This window comes from Akebia trifoliata, chromosome 14 (genome assembly GCF_017979445.1).
Source record: "Akebia trifoliata isolate Shusen 1 chromosome 14, ASM1797944v1, whole genome shotgun sequence".
Classification (NCBI taxonomy): Eukaryota; Viridiplantae; Streptophyta; class Magnoliopsida; order Ranunculales; family Lardizabalaceae; genus Akebia; species Akebia trifoliata.
In genome coordinates, this window is record NC_141388.1 from 1371285 (window position 1) to 1388489 (window position 17205).

At 36.3% G+C, this 17205-nt stretch overlaps 2 protein-coding genes and 1 pseudogene across 3 annotated transcripts; all 3 read right to left on the reverse strand.

Moving 5' to 3' along the window:
* Positions 1 to 5244, reverse strand: TBP2 (TATA binding protein 2). The gene is made up of 9 exons (XM_086422265.1): positions 4411 to 5244; positions 3009 to 3096; positions 2569 to 2640; positions 1784 to 1834; positions 1512 to 1556; positions 1280 to 1372; positions 708 to 809; positions 504 to 582; positions 1 to 368 (listed from the first exon to the last, which is right to left on the reverse strand). Exons 1-8 carry the CDS (start codon positions 4491 to 4493, stop codon positions 508 to 510), a joined length of 609 nt encoding a protein of 202 aa, XP_086278391.1. The 5' UTR covers positions 4494 to 5244; the 3' UTR covers positions 1 to 368; positions 504 to 507.
* Positions 5245 to 12118: 6874 nt separating this feature from the next.
* LOC147385337 (NADPH-dependent aldehyde reductase-like protein, chloroplastic) lies at positions 12119 to 13141 on the reverse strand. Its single transcript, XM_086423162.1, has one exon. It carries the CDS (start codon positions 13065 to 13067, stop codon positions 12264 to 12266), a length of 804 nt encoding a protein of 267 aa, XP_086279288.1. The 5' UTR covers positions 13068 to 13141; the 3' UTR covers positions 12119 to 12263.
* A 153-nt stretch (positions 13142 to 13294) lies between these two features.
* On the reverse strand, positions 13295 to 16428 carry LOC147385338 (NADPH-dependent aldehyde reductase-like protein, chloroplastic pseudogene; annotated as a pseudogene). Its single transcript, XR_015171860.1, has 2 exons — positions 15709 to 16428; positions 13295 to 14215 (listed from the first exon to the last, which is right to left on the reverse strand). The product of XR_015171860.1 is annotated as an NADPH-dependent aldehyde reductase-like protein, chloroplastic pseudogene (transcript).
* Between the last annotated feature and the right edge of the window lie 777 nt (positions 16429 to 17205).

Below are 17205 nucleotides of genomic sequence, written 5' to 3' on the forward strand. Positions count from 1 at the left end.
TAAAAGAGCAGAATAACTAAATTTCTTATTAGAATCATTTCTCCAATAAGGAGACAGCTTACATTAAACAACATAAACTGTTTTTTTTTCTTTCTCATCAAATCTCTCTTTCTCTTCTGCCCCACCCACTAAATGTGAACGTTCACACCGAATGACACCCCTTCAAGGCCCATACAACATAATCACAACATTCCAAAGTTTTTTTTTTTTTCCTGTTATTTTCACTTTAGTTATCTGATCTCCTTAAAGCAAAGCAAAGCAAAGCAGCCACTGAGTCTCCAATCAGCCAACCCTCCTATTTACAATTGAAAAGCACCCACCGCAAACAAAGGATGAGCATATCCCTCCATCAAATATAATTTATGCATCTGGGCACACATACACAAACAAGACAGACCATTATATATACAAAACTTAGTATTCCGGTCCATCCTTCGAGATATTTCCACCACAACTGCTTCAGTAAAGTCCACAATATACATTTCTGAGATAAAATTAAGTACCTGACTATTGCTGGCTTTTCCTGAACTCTGTAAGGACTGGGTATATGTTCTCAAAAGCGGTGTATGTCTCATCTCTCACCTGAACGGTTCAAAACCAAAACCCACAATCAGCCAAACCAAAAGCCAACATTTTTCTATCATATTCATATAGAATAGGTGAGAGGTGATCAGTGGCAGGAGAATTCTAATAAACATATTTATTACCTTAGCTCCTGTAAGAACAATTTTCCCTGATACAAAGATGAGCAGCACAATCTTTGGTTGTTTCATCCGATATATCAATCCTGGGAATAGTTCTGGCTCATACTGTACCAACATCATGCAACTGCGTTCAAAATAAGAAAGCCCACTCGGAAAGCCCAGAAAAGTGCTTAATAAAATAATAGTAACCTTTCATTAATTGATAAACAAGGAATCCTTAGGTTGTGCACCACAAAAACTTTCACTCAGTTTGGATTTATTTTATTTTATTTTATTTTTTGGGAGCAAGACATCTACAGCATAATGGTTGGAGTAGGTAATTATTTACTGATTTTATTTTTTTTTTTGCTCATTTCTCATATCCCTAATACTTGTAACACAAACAGCAATAGTTGCCTGTGCATATAGACATGCACAGTTACAAACAATTGTGCGGCGTGTGCCAAATGCTCAAACCAGATCCCAAAACTATCATTTATCAAGTGATGAATCCATAATTGACCACCATCACAAACCAAACAGCAGTGTCACAATTAAAATAGACCAGAGGTCCAGAATGAAAAATTATGACTTACACTTGAAAAGGCACCATGAGAATATGCAAGGCCTTCAAGCCTGATAGGAAATTTTACATCACAGGACCCAACAATGTTCTGAATCTTGAAATCCTACAAATCGGAAAGAAAAAAAAAAACTATATTAGCAAGAAACGAAAACATTTACATTGTGTGATTTCACGAAACCAAAGGCTCACATTTAAGTGTAAGTGTGAGGAAACTTGATAAATATCAGTGAGTAAATAAATACCTTGAACTTTGCTGGAAATCCAAGCTTCTGAATAATTCGAGCATACTGAAAACATAGATATCATGTCAGACTGAGAAACAGTTATGTAGCATGCAACCTTTGCAGTTGATATGTAGATTAAATAGTGTTCATCTATCTTAATGGTAATAAATTAATTAGTAATTATTTTACTACTCTTTTTTTTTAATTTGAGATAAGAATAAAAATTAAGGTATTTTCTTGATAAAATTGACGATCAAATATACATTTAACTAGTGATCAGTCATCACTACCTTCCTTGCAGCTAGCTTCGACTGTTGCTCACTCTTAGCTCCGGTACAGACCTGAAAGATAATGGGTTACAAGACAGCAATCAAAGAACATGAGACATGATCAAAATTTTAAGGTAAAAAAATCTCACTGCTTAAAGAATGTTATACAAAAGATCCAAGAAATTTACATCGGCCCCTTGATGCAAGGAGAAAAAGGGAAGGTTTCATATGAAGCATGGAAAAGGTTAACATCACTGCTCCTTAACACTTGAATCAACTATGTTTACATTATCAACTAGATTCTCTCATGCAATAAAAACAATGTAATTTGTATGGGCTATCTGTAATTTATCACTTGTATTGCAACTAGTTATCTCAACTGGTCAGTTTTATTTATAATATAATCGATTTACTTATCAAAAAAAAAAAAAAAAAATCATCCAATCCATTTCCACCACAATGTTTCTAAACGGTTAAGAAAATGCATTGAATATAATATCAAATATATTTATATATAATATATAAATGTATAATAGCTTTCTTCTACATGTCCAAGTAAATGTGGATCCCACGCCTAAACTAATGCCAATATAAAATGTAATTGCTATGTGATTACTTGAGCATCAGATGCATTGCATGCCCCTCCACAGCATTACTTGATTAAAACAATTCACTACTTCAAAATGGTATATTGTAAGAGGACTCGTATACACAATTTACTTATCACAACAGTATAAATTAATCAATCAAACTAACTCATCCAGATGGCAGAAAGAAGCTTCTTAGATGCTATGAGCCCAACTCACCATTTTTCCAGAAGCAAATATCAATGCAGTTGTCTTAGGTTCTCTTATCCTCATAATTACGGCAGCAAAACGCTGAGAAAGAACATTTTAAAAAGTCATTGCAAGGTCTGAGAAACAGAAAACCCTAACATCCACAAGCACTAATGTTAAAAAAGTTGAAGTAGACATCTAGGTGGGCAACCATGTTAGGCAATTCGGCCGAGCCAGTCCAAACTTCATACTAGTTTGGTTATGACTTGGCCAAGTCTTACTAGACTTGGTTAAGCTGCTACCGAAATGTATCGGTTTCGGTGTTGCAAATGAACACTAAAACCTAGATTTGATTTGCAGCCAAGCAGTCAGCAATGAAATTTATTGAACAACTATCAGAGGTTCACCAAAATCTATCTGAACTTCCCTGTTGCTGGGTAACATCAGAAAATATTGTCATAAGTGCTTACCTTGGGATTATACTCAGCATTACGAGCTTGCAGAGCAATGGCTTTTAGATCCAACTTGCAATCCAAGTTGACGGTTGACACAATGTTCCTATATGTGAACAATAACAAAACTATCGTGAATAATAGTTATAGCATGCTTGTAACATTCTGCAGATTCCTTGCATGGAATTTTCTATGAGCATGGCAGCATTTAGACTTAGGACACTATTAAAGTAAAAATTTATCGATCACTTGGATCTTCAACTATTAAGTAACACGTCATTCCCCAAAAGCTGAATCGACTAAGGGAGAATTCCACAGCTGCTGCTGCCTCTTTCCTGTCTTAAGTGTCGTGGATCTGCTTGATATGATATTAGCAATTCTCCAAGGTAGCATTATCAAAGGTTCACAGGATTTACATGGTTCTTCAACATATTGAAAACTAAATCAACACCTGTGGAGATGCTTGGAGACGCTTGTGGAGATGTGGTTCAGATCTAATTTGATTGATGAGTTCAAAATTTGGATTGTATATTGAAGTTTGAAATTTGATATTTAGAATTTTCATACTTCATTGTTTCTTTTACACTGATTCTCTTCACTGAATACCAAGTGGAGGATTCACTATTATATTGGAGCACAAAGGTGGGACTTTTAGGTTGTTTTCTTTTGTTGAGTTATCTAGTCAATCAGAGCCAAATACAAATCATCGTTTATTTGGGAACCTCTTGTCCTACATGTGGGTAAAAAGTTAAATCTCTTGGAAATCAAAATTTTAGTCTAAAGGTCATTAATTGGTTTTTCTCAAGAGCACCCTTTCTAGCATTCCCATCTACTTCCTCTACTCCTCAATTCACAGGTCCATCGAAAGTGAAAATTACCCAAATGCCCTCATCTTCAACTTCCAGTAGGATATTTGAGTGTGGAAGAGTAGTCATTACAAGTCATTCTCAGTTCGGTTCTTTTATCATCATCCACTCCTACTCCTGATTTCCAGTTTACAACTCCCATAACTTAGGATTCTCATGTCCCACAATACAAGGTGAGTAACTCATGATGTACCCAAATTGCAATTTTCAAAAATAAGACATACGTTCACCTTTCTCTTTCTTTTCTTGTAATAGGACCAAAAAAAAGTAGAGCTGACCTACCAACGGGAAAAAACAAAAACAAGAAAAAGAAACAAACACAGAGCTACGGCTCCAGCAGATTACAAATTGGTGACCTCTAGCCATGTTAAGCTTCCTCTTCCTTTTCATTATTATTCTGAACACTACAAGCATTACCTATAAGGACTCTCATTGACAATATGATATTGTGGCTTTGTGAGTTTACATGAATTTAACACTAAAAAAACATTTGTCAAACATGTTTATCTACAACAATTCATTGAACGAATCCTGTAGAGGGGGGAAAAACTTACTGGAGGGTGGGAACAATGCCAGAAGGGTGCTTGGAAAGATCTACAGGTTGACTCCCTTCCAAGACTTGATCGGCCATGTTCATATCAAAGTCAGATAGAAATCCTCTTCTTAACACAATAAACGGTTAAATCTCTAGGAAATAACTCAAACCACGCTTTCCGGATTTTAGGGTTTCTACTTCTCCTAGCGAGATCAGAAACAGTGATCTTCAAATACTATGTAAGAAGCAAGATCTATCCAGGGATAATTGTAATTGCTCGCCACGTGAACTTGGAACAATATTGTTTTTCGAAGTATGAGAGTTTCAAATGAGCTCGAGAAAGGAAAACTATGTCCAAAGGAACCAAAACCAGATTCAGAGAGTAAAACAACGAAAGTTATGTATTTTAATAGATCTCTCTATCTTCAGACGAGATCACACCAGCTCACTTAGAATCTTTGAGTTTTCTAATGATCTGAACCAGAAATCTCTGAAACTTCCGTTAAGAAAGAAATAAAATTCAATTTTCAGAGAAATCGATCAAGATCGGGCACGATTCGAAGAGTATACAATGATTTTAAGGTTTATGTCTCTGAATCACGAGATCTGACCTTTCTCTTTGAAATTTAGGGTTTTCAGATAGATCGCGAGACGAAATCTTCGAAATTTGAATCGGAATCGAATGTAAAAATCGATTCGAAGAGAGGAAATTTGAAAACAGATGACTTTTATAGGTTTAGAAGAAAGGATCTGGAGCCAAAAAAGAGGGTTTTAGGGTTTCGTTTGGTTGAAAAATAAGGGGAGCTTGTGTCTTATGAGAGAGAGAGAGAGAGAGAGAGAGATGACGGATGAGCGGACAAGAATCGATGCCTTTTCTACCTTCTCTCTTTATTTATAGACTCTTACCTGTTAGAGTATTGTTTAGCCGGTTACACGTGAATCTTACCGGCAAGTGCCGGTTGTTTGTTTTCATCTTATAGAAGGACTTGGACTTTCGAGTTTCGACGCGTTCTACTAAAAAGCAGGGGTAATTCGGTCATTTAGATAATATAAGGAGTTGGTCATGAAGTCTATTCTCTCCACTATGGGCAGTGACAATTCTTTACGCGACATTAGACAATCACACAAATATTACTGAGGATATGTTTGATATCGCACGTGAAATGGGTGTATATCCTTCATGAATTTGATTATATTTTTTTATAAAAAAATAATTTGTCACCCACATTCAAAAATTCAAAAAATTCAACAAAAGTTTAATTTTTTTTTTCTGACATATTTCATTTTCTCACCTAGCGATTGGAAAAATAAAATTCACATATATTTTTCATCCCCATATTGAAATTTTAATTCACAACTTTTTTCTTTTCCACCACCACCACCAATTACCAGCACACTCAACCTCATCATTCCCGTCGTCAGTCGCCTCATCTCTCTCTCTCTCTCTCATCTTCTTCTTCTTCTTCCATTTCCACTCTCCACCCCTACTCTCCAACCTCCACCCTAACTATCCAACTTACTTCTCTCCCTTTCCTCCTCATCATCTTCGTCTTCTTCTTTTTTTTCTATTTTTATTTTCCCTATTATTTTTTCAAAGTAACATTTACCAATAGATTCAATTTTTTCATTTTACTCATTTTTTTCATGAATTTTGATTTTTTATTTAATCAAACATTATTAAAGGTATGTTTGATTGCACATGAAAAATGATATTTTTCAAGTGTTTGATTGCACGTGTAAATGAAAATTCATTTTTCACTCCAATCAAAAAGTTCATCAAAATATAGGTGGAAAAGTGAAATCCACCCATATTTTTCATATCCAATTCTTTTCCATTTATATCTTCTTCTCTGTCGCCACCATCACACTAACATCGTCGTCATCGCCATCTTCACCATCTCCCGCCACATTCTCTCTCTCTCTCTCCTTCTTCTTCTCCATCTCCATCCTTCACCTTCACCTTCACCACCACCACCATGATGTTCTCCCATCTTTTTCCTCACTTACCTCTGTCGTCACCAACACCGCCACCGCATTCTCCCATCTTCTTCTTCCTCACTTACCTTCGTTGCCACCGCCACCACATCCTCCCTCCTCCCCCTTCCTCTCCTCCTCCTCATCTCCTTCTTCTTTTTCCTTGTATAATTTTTCCATGATTTTATTCAAGTAAAATCAAACAATGGAATTTGATTTTCCATCACTATTTTTTCATGGATTTCAAATTCCATGAAAAGTCATTTTCCATGCAATCAAATATACCCTAAGTTTATAACTTTAGATGGAACTTAATCATGTTTTGATTGTAATTATATGTACGCGTTGTCTAACCACATAATCAAATGGGTCGTATTTGTGTTAAGAACATCGATCTATGATGACATATTTAATTATTGTGTCATTAAAGTATTGTATTAATCTACATACAATTTGATAGTATAATCCATTTAAGTCATAAAATGCAGTTGATGAGGTTATACTTGTGTTGACCCGCATATAACCTAATATAATCGTATTTAGAAGCTCAAAAAAGAGTTTAAGTAGTTTATAATGTGTTATGTTCACGAGTTAAGTTAAACGGTTTACATGGATTGGGTTCCAATTTAAGGTTTTTATACAATTATTAAATGGTTAGGTTCAGGTTGGACAAAAAAATTGAATACCCTAACCACAACATGACACGATCGATTACCACCCTTATTCTCCCATCAAGATTTTTAAACTCGATATCTCGTGTCTTCTTGACTTTTTGACTTGTTTGAATCATCTTACCTTGAACGAGCGAACTCTAGCATGTGTATATATAAAATAAAACACAATTGTGGGTCCCATAGTTACTATTCTAATAAGGATAAACGTCCCCGCTTTATTATCTTCCCTCTTCACCCCGTCAACTTATTTCCTACGTCTTTTCCTCCCTTTTTCTTTTTTCAATAATAGCCCTCTAACTACTATTTCCCTCTTCTTCTTTTTTACTCATTTAACCCCAAAGATATTTTAAAAATCATGATAAAATAACGTGTTAAAAGGTATGCAACTGACATGGCAAGTGCACAAAATCATAGACATTTTTTCTTCGGGATATATAAGGAAAAAGTTATACGATTTTATGCACTTCCCACGTCAGCCGTGTACAGACTGTGTATGTTTAGTGTATCATTTTATCATTAGTTATTTTTTTAATAATACCCCTCCAATTTTATTATTTTTCCTCTTTTACCCCTTAACCCTCAAAGAGGATGCTCGTGTTGTAAGTACTGGTGAACTATATATATATAAGTGGCGTTTGGAAGCCCTAAAGAGAGCCAAACATTGTGCCAAACATAATTTCATAGTATGGGTTAGAAGTTTCGGGATGTAGAGATCCATCCTCACCAAAAATCAGCACATTCCAAAACTTCTAACCCCATTAAAAGTGGTTTACAAAAATCGAACGATCCACAATTCTTTAACTTTTAAAGTAGGGTTAGAAGTTTTGGAATGAGCTGATTTTTTGTGAGGATGATCTCTTCACCATAGAAGCCAATATCCCTCGCAATTGTAAACTTATCTTGAAGAAAACCAACTATTTAGTGTGATATTCCACCTATCAAAAAACCTAACATTAACATTAGCAGCTTCTAAGACATCTTTGTTGGAGCACGAGAATGGTCTACTATTTAAGGTTATAACTATCTCAGTTCACTGAGTGGAATTATCATAGAAAGTGCTATTGATATAGCAATTGCAGGTGTGCCTCAGACCACCATATCTTGTATCAATTACTTGTGTCTTCTATGGTAATCATGATTTAAAAATATGCGGGAAAATATATTTGATATTTCAAAGAGCAAAAATATTTCTCCTAACATTAGCTGTATGAATCCTTAAATAAGTACAAGCCCATTTGAGTTCCTTCCCATTAAACATATTCAATATTTTTTTAGCGATGACATGCCCTTACCATAATCTTATGTGAGAGATTAATTCATTTTGCTAATCTCATGCAAGGGTTTGTAGTAAGGATATGGATTCATAATTCACCACTCTAGAACAAAGGTATGTCTAATATTGACTAAAATTGGAAACTAAGTAGCGCCAAGTGATTAATGGAGGTGAAGGTGGGTTCAACAAGATTTGAATTAACTCCAACTTAGCTGAGTGGCACACTTCAAATCCTCACCATAACTCATTGTTCTTTATTAGCTTACTCAGAAGACCAATGCAGGACTAAATGCACTCCGATTATGCAGACCATTAGAACTGAGATGTGCTTCAGTTGAATGCAGTAGACACTTGAGATACCCACAAGGCCACAACCATGTAATATTTTAAGTCACATAAAGACGAGTTATTGGGCATCTAAAAGCCCAGAAAGAGCTTAAAGATTCATCAATCCCAGTGTCCAACTTTATTTCATCCATGAACTGCATAGATTTGATGTCAACTTTAGGAACAAAATTCTACATTACCTTTGAACAAAAGCATATAAAAAAGCTTCACTACCATGTAATCCTTCTAAAAAAACAAATTATAAAGTAAGAACCCTTCCACAATGTATAGGACAACCAAAACACTAACTAAAATCTGAAAAAGGAGTGTAAATTACTGATTGACCAATGAACTCTAAAGCATAATCAAGAGATCATTATAACGCCCTTCCAAGGTGTGTGTTTGTACCCCTCCTCTAGAAGACAAGTTCATGAGGTTTTATCCCTGAGCTAAGAGAAAATCTCGCAGCTAAGCTAAGTATGTTTTCAAGTCAGGTACTCCCTCGATGGACTTAAATCAACGGCATCCACAGCTTTCTGATCATCTTTCTTCTCTTGTGGGAGCACATCCTTTTCCTATATTTTGAAGAAATGTTTTTTGAAAAATGGACACAATAAATTGAAAAAAATAACTAGAATTTACCGGAGACACAACAGATAATGTTAGACACTGACCTCTTTCTCTGCTTCAAAAAACTCTCCCTCTTCGCTCTTCTTCTTTTTCACAGCTGCTTTGGAAAAATACTTGTCATTATATTTGTCAGCACTTACCCCAGAAATGTCCACCTTGGCGGAGGTTGCAATCACATTGGATTGGTTTACACGACGAAGAGGAACACCATTAATCTTAAATGGCTCAGAAGCGATAGGACCAAAGGGATATTATTTGTCAAATAAAAGTGTGACTTTGTTTAAATGGGTTGTAAAATGCTTGGTCTAGCAAATGAAGTGAACCATGCTTATTGAAGACGAACTGTAGAGAACTCTCTACTTCACATTTTTCTATAGCTCAATTGTTGAGTGTTGTGTCATCCACCTCCGCTCCCAAGTGTCACGTGCTCAAGTATCGTGCCCCAGTTCGACCCATGACCCTCTTATATTCATAATTGTGCCTTCCCCATCAGATTGGTCTTTGGGGTAAATGATTGTCAACATGGTATCATAGCACTAGGTTCCATTTGAGCTGTCTTCCACTAAATCCTACTTTAAACAGCTCAAATACAAATTATGTTGTAGATAAAACCAACCACATACCAGCTACTTCAGTTGACTCATACAAATTAATCTTGCCAAAGGGCAGAGTTGCTAATTGATTTAGCTGGAAGAATGCCAAAGAATTTCACTAGAGTTGCTAATTTAGACATGATGTAAATGTTTCACGTTTCTCATCAAATCTAAAGGAAGAAAACTCAACTGTATTTTAGTTTTCTTGAGACAGCATCATTATCCTTAGCCACAATTATGACACAAAATGATGTAGGATAGCACTAGAAAGTTTCAGAATAACGTCTTAGTAACAACAATAAGAAACTTGACAGTGAAATTGCATCCAGAAAATATTTTGATAGCCAAATAGAAGTAGTACCATACACAGACAGAAGCCATTCATGTATGTTTGTACCCGAAGATGCCCAGATGCAATTATCTGTAAAGGAAACAGATAAACAGTTTCTCATTCTAAAAAATCCAGGACACGGATATGGAGGTTTTTTTAACCCCATTCTAGATGCCATGCTTTATTTTTAGCTTTTCTTAGCTAAGTATAGTTTTTTCCCCCTTTTGTGTGTATTTTCATGTACCAAACACAGCAATATCCCTAAAATGGAGAAGTTTCTATAGTGAGACTTGTTACAATATACCATTTACACTTATTTTTTTTCCAACTAGATAAACAAGCACATTGTAAGGAGTTAAAAAAATTACAAATAGTGCAACATGAAATAAGAATTTTAGCATTGAAGTATACATGCGGTATCTACTATCTAGTATTGGTAAATGTTATTGGTATCATATCATTTAGATATGAGTCCACTGGACATATTGAAGTATCTGGGCTTCATAGATTGTACCAAACATTAGTTAAGAAATTATTACATGGTGTCCATGATTTTTATTTTTATGTTTTATGAATAAAGATAATTGATTAATTCATCAAAAAAGAGAATGGCGTCGAGATGAGCCTTACAAAGGAAAAGAAAAGAAAAAAACAAGGGCAAAACTAAGAGGAGACCAAGTTACAAATTGCACCCCAATGAACAACAAAATCCCTGAAAAATATCCCCTTGAACTCCTTGAAAAGCATTCCCTAAAAGTAGAGCAACCCCAACACCGAGAGGGACCTTCCTTTAAAAGACTCCAGCAAATAGCGAAAGGAAGAAGACTGCACAGAATTACCTTAGATTTCCTAAAAACAAGCCCCCAAAACAGCCACCACTGAAACAAAGGTTTAATCAAGTTGGGAAGGCACCCTTCTAACATGAACAAAGCCAGGAAATGCAATCAAATGGCACGGGCAAAAGCACAATTAAGTAGTAAATGGTCCACTGATTCACCCTCCACTCCACACATGGCATAATAATTAGGAGCAATAAAACCTCTCTTAATAATCTGGTCCATCATGGTTATCCTCCCTAGAGACACTGCCCAAATGAATACCTTTACTTTGGAAGGAACCTTCTCATACCACCCAAAGCCATCAATTCTTTGTGTGGGTGAATCAGCAAAGCAACCTCTATACATCAAAGCCACTGAGAACATACCATCCCTAGAACCCTCCCACAATCTCCTATCCTCATCAGCCAACTAAGATGGAATCGTCTCAATGCCCTCAAGCAATCTTCCCTCACTTTCCAACTCCCAATCATTAAAAAATGCCTAAACCCAAGGTCTCAAACTTTCTCAGTACCCTCAAAAGTAAAGAAGTCCGAAAGAAGCACATCTCTCTTCAAAGAAATGGCATGTACGTCAGGGTGCTGATCTTTCAGTGCTCTCTGGCCACACCACCCATCTTTCCAAGACCGAATTCTATTTCCCCTTACCATCTTGAACTTTACCTTACTTGAGGATTCCTTTTCAAACCCCACAACCAAATGAACCTCTAGCTTCTCTACCCTCCCAACCCCTATCCTGCACCCCATATTTTGCTGCCTCCACAAACACTGAGTCTCCCACCCAAACCTCCATAACCACTTTCCTAGGAGAGCATAACTAAGCTAGTATTTGCTTGTAAAGGGACAAGAACAACTTCAGGGGGGAAAGTAAATAATGTAAGAGACGGTAATATAATAAAAGGTATTCAATACCACTTGGCAAAGTTAAAGAATGCAGTGCTAACTTCACTAAAATAGCATTTCGGGTATTGGTTTGTCACAAACATAATGAAGAAGAGATTATATTTCTATATCGGTCTGCTTGAATACATGGCGCCAAGGGTAACCATTTGCGAAAATTATCTTTCTACTTGTGCATTTAATCATACAGTACATCCATAAAAGCACTTCAATCAATTGAAAAAAGATAATTATCCAAAGTGTAAACTTCTTCATAACGCATGTTCTGTTCTTTGAAGAAACAACATATACGATTGATTACATAACTTCTACTCTAAATAATAAACTTTATTTTATTAAACATAACCACCATTAACTCGAATAACCTGCCCATTGACCCACTCACCAGCATCTGTCGCCAAGAACCCAACAACAGGGGCAACATCCTTGGCCTCACCGAGTCGACTCAGTGGACACATATCAATCGACCTCTTCACATCCTCCTCATCTTTCCCTGAAAAGAACATATCAGTCGCAATAGGTCCTGGTGCCACACAATTAGCCGTTATTCCAGTCCCCTTCAGCTCCTTGGCCAATATCTTCACCATTGTCTCCACAGCCGCCTTTGAAGCCGCGTACGCACCGAACCCGGGACGGAGTCCACCAACCATAGATGAAGATATCAATATGATCCGTCCACCACCGCCACGTGTAAGTCGATTAGATGCCTCTCGACAGCACAAGAATGCCCCTCTTGTGTTCACGTTGAAGATGTTGTCGAAATCCTCGATTGTGGTGTTGGCTATGGTTGGGTATTTGGGATCAATAACACCTGCTGAGTTGACCAGGATGTGGGGTTGGGATTTGAAGGCCTGTTCAGCTTGGTCGAATAAGGATTTGACTTGGACCGGATCGGAGACATCGGCTTGAACAGGGATGGCTCGTGGATGTGAAGGAGGAGCCGAGGAATTGATCTCAGCGGCGAGGAGTTCAGCTTGGGTTGAGTTGGTTGTGTAGTTGATGATGAGTTTTGCGCCTAAGGACGCGACGTGAAGGGCGATGGCTCTGCCGATTCCACGCGAAGCACCGGTTACGATCGCCACGCGATCTTGGAGCGGGAGAGAGGGGGTTCCATGCGCACCAGTGCTCACTTCAGCCATAACCAGTGAGTCAGTGACCACTGACCACAGCAAAGACTGCGTTTTTTATCAAAAAAAAAAAACGGGAGAAAAATTGTTAGTAGACTCTCTCGCTATTTTTATATTTAGGGTAATTTATATGTAACCCCTCCATTTACCCTTTATTTTCAAATTAAGGACATTCCCCTATTGACAGTTTTCTTCTCTAATTGACAAATGAAAATAACCTAACTGCCCTTATCTTCACCTTCTAATCTAAAGCCTTGGATTTACTTCTCAAAATCAGACATCTAACTCTTCAACCTTAAGATTTTATCAATTTCAACCATAAATCTTTTTTTAACTATGCTTTTCAAATTAAAATTCTTTTTTTATGTGATTGCAATTTTCTACATTTTTTTTATAATCAAAATCTCCCTGATTATTTTGAGTTTAAATGTTAAAATGAGGGCATTTTTGAAATACAAATAATAGTAAGTGTAATGATTTTCTAACTCAACTCTAACGGACTAACTTAAAAACCCATTGACATAGATTTTTCTCTTAGGACACACAATTGCACATCCCCATAAACATGTGTAGTTGTGTATCCCATAGAAAAAAAACCTACGATTCTTGTACATGTCACATCAATGAGTTTTTGAGTTACTATGTTAGATTGAGTTAGAATATCAGTTACTATTACTCTAATAGTAAAGATATCAAGATGAAATTTTGGATGGAAAAATTAGGGATTTTCTACGAGGGTTATAGCTTGGTTGACAAAGTAGATTGAAGATGAGATTCAGGGGATTGAAAATAATTTTTCATTGAGATTAACAAACTTGAAAAAAGAAAAAAAAAAATTCAAGTTAGCTGAAGATGAGTGCATTAGTCATTATTAGATGATAGTGTAATGCTCGTGCAAAAACTCCTTAGTGATGACATGACAATTTATCGAACAATATCCTTCTTCTTTGAAGGGGCATTCCTCCAAACATTGTACATCAAGCTAAATAGCCTTGGTTTAAGTAACATGGTTCCCAAGAATCATCTTAACTCGCAGCCAACATTGCCAATAGGTTGTTCCCAATCACTAAAATCAACTCGTTTCTTTTGGAGCCTATCCCACAATGATTCAAGGCATGTGTGTCGTCGCACACATTTACGATCCAAAGCTATAAAAAAAGCTGAAAATAACAACAACAAAAAACACAAAATCAAACCCATTTTCAACCTTATATCTCATGAAAGAAAAAAAAAGGATGATAGGAATTTCTATGCATGAAAGCTTAATACTTTGTCAATGTTTTCAAAATCTCGAACGAATCATCTAAAATCTTGAACGAGTCAATTTGGTGGACAATTCACTTTCACTATCTTCCTCATTAACTCCGAGACTAAGATGTCTAGCTCGAGTTCAAATTGAAAACGTGAATAGAAATAAAGAATAATGAATAAGGATATAAAGTCATGATGGTAAAATTACATTTTTGCACCCAACATCTTATCTAAGATAACTTCTTATGTTTAGTTGGTTTGGGATAAAAATAGCACAACAGAAACTCTTCTCAATTTCCATATAAGATTCTTCATCCATTGTCACTTTGTCAAGCAAGTTGGGATTGATGGGCAACTATTTGTCACAATGTTTTTCACAACGTCGGCCCATTATAAAAACTATTGTAACAAATAATTGTCAGCCGAGTTATCATCAATCACAATAAGATTATGATCATTGTGCCACTCTCTCACTTATTTGAATACAACTAATAATTGTCACCCGAGTTATTATGAATATGACTTTAAAATCAAAGTCTCTTTAATATGTACTACTCCGATGCTCGGTTGGTCTGAAAAAATGTTGACCATTTTTGTTTAGAGAGATGTATAGGTAGATCTATCTATCACAACTTTATTTCAAAAACTCTCTTACTTTATCAAGTTTGTTACGGACAAACCTTATTTTATGAATCAAACTAGTATAACTAACTTAACAAAATTTCAAATATTACAAAAGGAAGTTAGGCCTACAAGGATTATCAAATTAGCAATCCAACACCATAGGCTTTTCTAGATTTCACGGAAAAACTTAGATTGAAAAGAAAAAAAAAAATTAAAACAAAACTCTTTTAAACTTAATCGAAGGTGTTGAAAATGGATGACCACCAAACTTTCAAATTTAAAAGTAAAATTCAACGGTGAAAATTAACTTCTTCTTTTTTTCAGTATTTTTTCTTTTCAAAGTTCTTAAATTTATTTTTTTATAACCTTGTGACATTAGATCATATTTTTGGATGTCATAAATTGATGTTGATGGATCCACTCCAATATATGTTAAATAACAAATTAACGACATCAATTTAAATTATTTAAATTTTATGATGTGGATATCCATCTAAGACTTGTTGGGTAAGAACTTGATAAAATAAGATTTTCTTGAAGTTGTCTATAAGACTATGATTAATGTCATTTACACCTTATTTCAATCCTTCATAATTGAATTATAATTTTACTTTGTAGCTATCACCAACTTTAAAGAAGTTCATCATTAGAGGATGAGATTGACGGTGAGGACCACATCACCACCAATGACTCAGAATCTACTCACATCTCCCACATAACCACCGTTAACTTTACTTCTATTATGTCATTAAATATAACCACCGTTAACTCCACTCACCAGCATCTGTCGACAAGTACCCAACAACAGAGTTAACATCCTTTGCCTCACCGATTCGACTCAGTGGACACATATCAATCACCTTCTTCACATCTTCCTCATCTTTCCCTGCAAAGAACGCATCACTCGCGCGCCACACAATTAGCCGTTATTCCCGTCCCCTTCAGCTCCTTCGCCAATATCTTCACCATTGTCTCCACAGCCGCCTTCGAAGCCGCGTACGCACCGAACCCAGGACGGAGTGTACCAACCATAGATGTAGATAACAATATGATCCGTCCACCACCGCGCCACGTGTCAGTCGATTAGCTGCCTCTCGACTGCACAAGAATGTCCCTCTTGTGAACATGTTATCGAAAATCCTGGATTTTGGTGTTGGCTATGGTTGGGGATTTATGATCTATAACCCCCTGCTGAGTTGACCAGGATATGTGGTTGGGATTTGAAGGCCTGTTCGGCTTGGTCGAATAGAGATTTGACTTGGACCGGGTCGGAGACATCGGCTTGAACCGGAATGGCTCGTGGATGTGAAGGAGGAGCCGAGGAATTGATCTCAGCGGCGAGGAGTTCAGCTTTGGTTGAGCTAGTTTTGTAGTTGATAATGAGTTTTGCGCCTAAGGAGTAGAGGTGAAGAGCAATGGCTCTGCCGAGTCCACGCGTGGCACCGGTTACGATCGCCACCCGATCTTGGAGGGGGTTCCATGCGCACCAGTGCTTACTTCAGCCGTGACAACAGAAAAGTGACCAATCCTATTGGATTCTCTCGCTATTTTTACATTTGGGGTAATTTAGATGTAACCCCTCCATTGTATAATGAATATTTCAGTTACCCTGTATTTTCTAACTAATGACATGCTCCCCCCCATTGACAGTTTCTTCCCTAATTGACAGAAGAAAATGACCAAAGTGCCCTTATCTTAAACTTTTAATCTAAAGTCCTTGTTTTACTTTCTTACTTATCCACTTCAACCATTACTTTTCATCATTAAGATTCTTTTTTAAGTATACGAACATGAAATTTTAAATGAAAATTTCTTTTAGAAGGAATCATGGCTTGGTCAACAAAATAAGCTAAAGATAAGATTCAGAGGATTAAAAATATTTTTTCAGATAAATGAAAGTATGATTTCAAAACTCGTCTGAAATTGACATGTATCGCTTGAGTAGTCTCGGGATTAAGTATGAACGAGACGGACGAAATATAAAACCCCACATTCATTTTTCATTTTTTGGTCTAAGAAACTCTATATCTGGCATGGAAAAGATGAAACGCGAAATCAAATTTAAAAAAAAAATGGATGAAAGAGCTTGAAAATAGTAGTTTTTGAAAGAAATTCAAGTTAGTGGAAGATGAGTGCATTTAAGTCATTTTCTATTAGTCATCATTAGATGATTTTGGGGTGGGGGAATCTAAGACTAAAATATACACGAAATGTCCTCATCTGATTAAACATTAGTGAGTGGGGTCCACTGGCCGAAATAATCAAGCAACTGTAA

Bases quoted from the DNA above. Each gene is read 5' to 3' on its own strand.
- TBP2 (XM_086422265.1), bottom strand. From the start codon at position 4,493: ATGAACATGGCCGATCAAGTCTTGGAAGGGAGTCAACCTGTAGATCTT. The intron at 1,557-1,783 runs GTAGTGATGACT...CTATGTTTTCAG, and splicing joins CGAAGCTAGCTGCAAGGAAG to TATGCTCGAATTATTCAGAA. The intron at 583-707 runs GTAATAAATATG...TGAACCGTTCAG, and splicing joins TTGTTCTTACAGGAGCTAAG to GTGAGAGATGAGACATACAC.
- LOC147385337 (XM_086423162.1), bottom strand. From the start codon at position 13,067: ATGGCTGAAGTGAGCACTGGTGCGCATGGAACCCCCTCTCTCCCGCTC.